Genomic DNA, 6,259 nt, shown 5'->3' with positions numbered 1-6,259 from the left:
TCCCTTCCATGCGTAATTAACTGCATCCCAGACTGATGATGCCGGTCGCTAATTAGGAAAAGCCGTAACGAAGCTCCTACGTGGCTCTCACCGGGCCGTGACGACCGGGGGAGTTTCCATGCGGGCACTGGTGGCCAGATCCAGGTCCAGGTTCCTTTCATCTCTCTTATTTCTTCCCCATAGTGCTGTCAGCGTTTACTGGGAATTTTCCCAATTAATTTTAATTTCAGCAATTAATTGCCGAGCCCAGGAAAAAGGGGGATGAGCCTATGGGAAAAACTTACTGTTTCATGTGGGTTTTTTATATTCTTTCTTTTTTTCCCCCCTTCTTTTCCTTTCCAGTGACCTCATTTCCTTGTGGCAGATGCTGACGGATTTCCTCTGGAAAAGGAAAAAACATCCTTTATTTAATGGTATTTAGTCTCATCTGCTCCTTCTGCTGGTCCTTCTGCTGGTCCTTCTGCAGATGATCTTGACCTCATTTGTAGGATCGGTCCCTCTCTGATCCAGGGTGGAGTTGGGATTTGTGAGGGAAGGGGATGATGCTGAGCATCCCATAAAACATGACATTTTTTGGAGGGGGGGGTGGACCGTTGCTGCTGGGATGTTTAAGCAGATGCCTTGGAGCATGCTGATGAGGGGGGATAGAGCCTCCAGATTGCCTCTTTGATGGGACTTTCCTTGAGTGGTGATCCTGACGCTCCCCAGCAGGTCTTCCCTGGTGATGAAGAGGAGCGGGATGCGTTGGTGGCTTGTCACCGTCCTTGGGGTGAGTACGGCCTTGTCTATCCCATCTCAGCATCTCTGCTTTTGGCTCCTTTGATGCTTGAACCCCATCCCAGCATCCCAACCCTGTAGCCACAGTAGGGCACCCCAAACCACTTCCTACCTGGACACTTCCTCAGACCCCAGGGAGATGCTCGGTTTGGGTTCCTCCCCTCAAATTTCTCCCTCCTATTTTTCTGCTTTGTCAAAGCTTCTTCCCAGGCAGAGTCTGACAGGGAATGTGGCTTCTGCTTCCCATGGGGCCACCATATGGTCACGTGACCAGGAGATGCTCTTGGGATGGGCCCCAGGGACTGGGGATGCTCCCTCGGGGTGACTTGGCCCACACGAGGGTCACGATGGGTTTGCATCAGACATGGCAAGGTTGCCACCATAATGTCCCTGGTGATGGGTTTGTGCCTCTCGTGGTGCATGTGATGGGGTTGCATCTGCTGTGGTGCATGCACCCATCGTGTCGCATCCATCATACAAAGTTTGCATCCACCATGGTGCAAACGTGAGGGATGCAAAGTCAAACTCACCCCATGCACTGAGGTGGGTGCCAACCTGTCACACGGGGTGCAACGGGTGCAAACCCATCCCATGCAGCATGGTGGATGCAAATGGGTGATGGGTTTGCACCCATCATGTGATGAGTTTACATCCATCATGGACAAGCTGAAGGAGGGAAGGGTTAGATGAGATATTAGGGGGAAGTTCTTTCCAGAGAGAGTGGTGAGGGGCTGGAACAGGCTGCCCAGAGAGGGGGTGGATGCCCTGTCGCTGGAGGTGTTCAAGGCCAGGTTGGATGGGGCCCTGGGCAGCCTTGTGTAGATCCAGGCCTGGAGGTTGGTGGCCCTGCCTGTGGCAGGAGGGTTGGAATTCTCTGATACTTGGGGTCCCTTCCAACTCAGACCAGTCTATGATTCTATGATTCTATGGTGCATGGGATGGGTTTGCACCCGTTGCATCCCTTGTGAGGGGTTGGTACCCACCACAGTGCACTTGACTTTGAATCCCTCACGTTTGCACCATGGTGGATGCAAACTTGTCGTATGATGGATGTAAACGCATTGCACGCACCACAGCAGATCTAACCCTGGTCCATGGGGCAGTTCTGCATCCATGTGATGGGTTTCACCTCTGCTGCATTGCCACTGGCACAGTGCTGAGCACCACACTCTGCTTTTCTTACAGGTGCTGAGCAGATCCGAAGTGGGGACTGGGAGCTGCCATCCCCAGGAGCACAGGACATCAGGATGCCCACCTGGAGAGGAGCCTGTTGGGGTAAGCTGTGCCCACCTATGGCTTACCCACCCCAGAGTGAAGGAGCAGGATGGGGCCATCCCTCACCTCCTTTTCCCTCCACACAGGCGTGTGGCTCAGCACCAGCGCCGGATGGGATGTGCCGAGCTTGTCCACCCGGCACCTTCTCACCAGGGAACGTATCCTGCTCCCTTCACACGTGCTGCCGTGCCAGGAACAGGATCCTGGTGGCACCAGGGACAGCCTCGACTGACAGCCGCTGCGGAGTGTGCCTGCCAGGGTGAGCCCAGCTGGGGGGATGCTGCAACCCCCCCAAGTCCTGATGCTGCTCTTGGGCTGGATCCTGACCCTCCCCTCCCACCCTGCAGGTTTTACAGCCCTGAAAGGGAGAGGGACCCCTGGGGCCAGTGCCTGCCCTGCGCTGCCGCTCCCCACAGCACCCTGGGGTGTCCAGGTGGGTGCCCATTGATCCGGAATTTGCTCCAGAGATGTCATGGAATGTGTCCCCCATGAGATGAGGGGGGTGATGTCCTGCTGGGATGTGGCAGCTGAGAACATCCCCGCTTGTTATATAAGTGGCTTCCACTTCCCTGGGGCCCAATCCTACCAGAGGGCTCCCTGGCAAACGGGGTTTAATCCCAAGGACCCCCCGTCTCTGAGGCTGACCTGGTGCCTCCTCCCTCAGGCCGTCGGCGAGCCCGCAGCCCTGAAACCCCAGGCCGGTTGGTGGGGACCAACGGGACACGAATGACACTCATGGGTGAGGAAGAGGAGGAGGCAGCGGCAGCGCAGGCGGCCGTGCTGACCATCGTCCCAGTCTTCTGTGCTATGGGGTTGCTGGGCATACTGGTCTGCAACCTGCTGAAGAAGAAGGGCTACCACTGCACCACCAGCAAGGACCCCCAGCCTGGCACCACCGGTGAGCCCCTGGTTGTGCTGTGGGTGGCTTTCAGTGGTCCCACCCATCTCCATCTTGTCTCAGCCCATTCCTGTGGCTTCTGGTCTTCATTGCCCCAGGGCATTCTACTCATGGGGGAAAGAAGGGCTGTTTATCCCCCATCAATGAGTCATGTGTGTCCCCCGCCCCCCCCCCAACTTCTGCTTCCAGGGCCCAGCTCCATCTACCAGCTGGAGGACACCAATGAGGACACGATAGGGGTGCTGGTGCGGTTGATCACTGAGAAGAAAGGTCAGGGGGGCTCCCTGGGGGGATGACATGGGCTGTACCCTCCATGACACACCCACACCCCCACCTCCACCCCCACCCTGGTGTCCTCCCACCCATAGAAAACGCCGCAGCGCTGGAGGAGCTGCTGAAGGAGCATCACGACCAAGAGCCAATTTCACCACCAGGCTACACCCCCCCAGATAAGTAAGACCCGCCCCCCCCAGGCTGCACTGAAGACCCCACCCATGGTGGGACCAAGCCCATGCTGATGGCATCTCCCCGCGCTTCCCAGGCTGCACCTCCTGCCTCAGTTTCCCCCCACCTGCCAACACCAGCACCACCTCCACACAGTGCAGGGTCCAGCCCCATGTGTCCGCTGCAGCCAGAAGAAGTGGCCCCATGTCCTGCCATCCCTCAGCACCACCAAGGTCCCCAAGCCCGGCCTTCGTCCCAGTGAGGTCACCATCCTCTCCATCGGCAGGTAAGTGGGGACACTTCCCTGGCCCTGGTGTCTCCCCACCTCCAGGGTGGGGACAGGCTGATGTTGATGCCCCCGCCTCCCCCAACAGGTTTCGGGTGTCCCGGATCCCTGAGATGAGGAGCGAGGTTGGGGGTGAACTTGCCCGTGGGCCCATCCCAGCTGGTAGCGGGATGCAGCCCCCATGGTTGAAAAGCATCGACAGCCCCCCCAAGGTGAGGGGGTGCAGATGGAGGGTGGTGAGGAGCCCCTTGCGGGGGGAAAAACAGGGCTCTGGGAGGCTGGAGGGTGGAGCGTTAACTCTGGAGCCTAATGAGGGTGCTTGGTGGTTTGTGAGGACGGAACAGCCCATCAACCCCAGATCTCTTCCAGCAGCAGCAGGGAGGGGCAGCTTAAAAAGATATTTCTGAAATAGAGCCCAAGGGGGTTGGAGTGCTGTCCCCCCCCCCGCCTTTTCTCATTTGAGGTGCTGTAGGTGTTGGGGGTGAGTGCTGGGGCCCAGGGGTGCAGCAGAGACAGGGTGCTTGTGGCCCCTCGGGTGTTGCACAGACACCCCAACACACACCCCTAAACACCGCTGCCCCCTAAACACCGCTACAACACACCAAAGGCACTTATGCAAATGCCCACCCCCCCCCTGCACAGCTCATTTGCATACATTTACATGTAGATTCACATGCACACGTGTGCACCTATAGACCCCCCTCCCTGCAGGGGACACAGAGGGGACATGGGGAGGTAGGACAATGTGGGGGGGGTGTGTCACATGCTGCGGGGTGCTGCAGGCTGGTGGCAGGGCCTGGCACAGGGTGACACTGGCAGGGGATGTGCCAGCGTGACTCACAGGCAGCTGCATGGGCACACATGCCCTCGCACACGCTGCCTGCACCGGCTGCTTGTATACACACATGCACATAGGTGCACATACATGTGCAGGGGTGACGTGTGTGTACACGTGTTCACCTGTGCACGCACATGGATTAGGCAGTCATGTGTGCACGCATGCACACAGATCTGCACACACGTGGTCACACACATGTGTGGGACAAGCATGTGCAAGCCCACCTCTGCACACTTACTGTCCCAAACCCGTCCTCTTGTGTGTAGGTATATGCACATGCATGCAGTCACGTGTGTGTGCAAATGGACACAGACTTGCATGTTCAAAGGGTGTTTCCAACCTAAATGTTTCTGTGATGCTGAGCTCTATGAATGGGCTGGTGCACACGTGTGTGACATGTCCATGCACACACAGGTGAAGGTGCAAGTGCATATGCAAACCCAGCTCTGCACACATGTGTGTGCATGCACACACGCCTGTAGCCAGCCACACATGTGCACACGCCCCCATGCCTGCACCTGGACCTCCACAAGTGTGCAGACACATGTGTGTGCACATGGATGTTCACACCTGGCTGCACATGCACAGTTCATGGGTCAACATGTGCAGAAACACAGGTGCAAACCCACACGTGCCCCACGTGTGTCTGTGGGTGTGCATGTGCAGTCATGCTTACAGGCAGACACACGCTTGCATGTGGGGCTGTGTAAATGTGCAGGGATGCACATGCACGCATACAGGTGGACATGTGTACCTGAACATCACCCCTGCACAGGTATGTGCACCTATGTACATGCACACCTAAGCTTGCAACCAACCCCCCTGCAGAAGACCCCCACATCCCCTTCAGGTCCCATCACCCTGCATGGGAGCATCCCCCCCGCAGAAGACCTCCATCCCCTCCAAGTCCCATCACCCTGGGGACACCTTGGCCTTTGCTAAGCCCATGGTCAAATCCTGCAGTGTCTCATTGTCCTTATGGGGGGGGAACTGGACCAGCTGCTGCAGGTGGGGATGGTGGGTTCTCCTCCACCATGGGATGTCCCTGGGTGGTGACAGCCACTGTGGATGTCGGCCTGGGGAGGGATGCTGTGTGGCTTCTGCCTCTTTGGGTGGTGCTGAGAGCCCAATTTAGCCTCACCCAGAGATATGGGCCATTCTTTGTCCTCCACAGCTGGCACCTGGCCTGGAGGCTGCCTTGGGGGCACGGTGACACCTACAAAGACCCCATGGTGGGGGATGGAGGATGTTTGGGACCAGTGAAAGCCAGTCCCGCTTTGTGCCATGAAGCGCTGGAGGTGGCAGCTTGGCTTCTGCTCCTGCCACCAAGGTGTCCACCGGCAGCACCGCAAATCCAACGTCTTGTCCAGCTGGTGAGAAGGTGTCCCTGCCCCCAAGGTCTGGCAGTGGCCTAATGGAGAGCATCTTCAGGAGCTGTGATGCTGGTGGTGGTGGCCACTAAGTGGTGGCCTGATGGAGAGCATCTCCAGCAACTGCAGTGCCAGAGCACAGCTCCACTGGAGGCACCACGCAATGGAGAACATCACGTGGCTGGGATGCCATTTGAAGGTCACCTTCTGGGTCTGTTGAACTGAAGCCTCTCCAGGAACGTCATGAGCTCTCGATGTCCCTCCATCACCAGGTGCCAGCACTTGATATCTCAGGCTACAACGGTCCCTGGATCATGGGACAACTCCTACCTTCCCAACAGCCCAAACTAGAACATGGTTTGCTCTAGTCG

At 57.5% G+C, this 6,259-nt stretch overlaps 1 protein-coding gene across 1 annotated transcript; it reads left to right on the top strand.

Annotated features, from left to right (window-relative positions):
* Positions 1 to 724: 724 nt before the first annotated feature.
* RELT (RELT TNF receptor) lies at positions 725 to 5,731 on the top strand (the record flags this gene model as incomplete). The annotated part of the gene is made up of 10 exons (XM_084265624.1): positions 725 to 769; positions 1,963 to 2,052; positions 2,139 to 2,311; positions 2,400 to 2,485; positions 2,717 to 2,950; positions 3,140 to 3,220; positions 3,319 to 3,403; positions 3,492 to 3,680; positions 3,769 to 3,892; positions 5,693 to 5,731. The coding sequence occupies 10 exons, from the start codon at positions 725 to 727 to the stop codon at positions 5,729 to 5,731; spliced, it is 1,146 nt and encodes a 381-aa protein (XP_084121750.1).
* Between the last annotated feature and the right edge of the window lie 528 nt (positions 5,732 to 6,259).

The sequence above is a fragment of the Gallinula chloropus genome (genome assembly GCF_964237585.1).
Source record: "Gallinula chloropus genome assembly, chromosome: 1".
Lineage (NCBI taxonomy): Eukaryota > Metazoa > Chordata > Aves > Gruiformes > Rallidae > Gallinula > Gallinula chloropus.
Note: the sequence above shows the minus strand (reverse complement) of the source record. Positions and strands in the feature narration are given on the sequence as shown.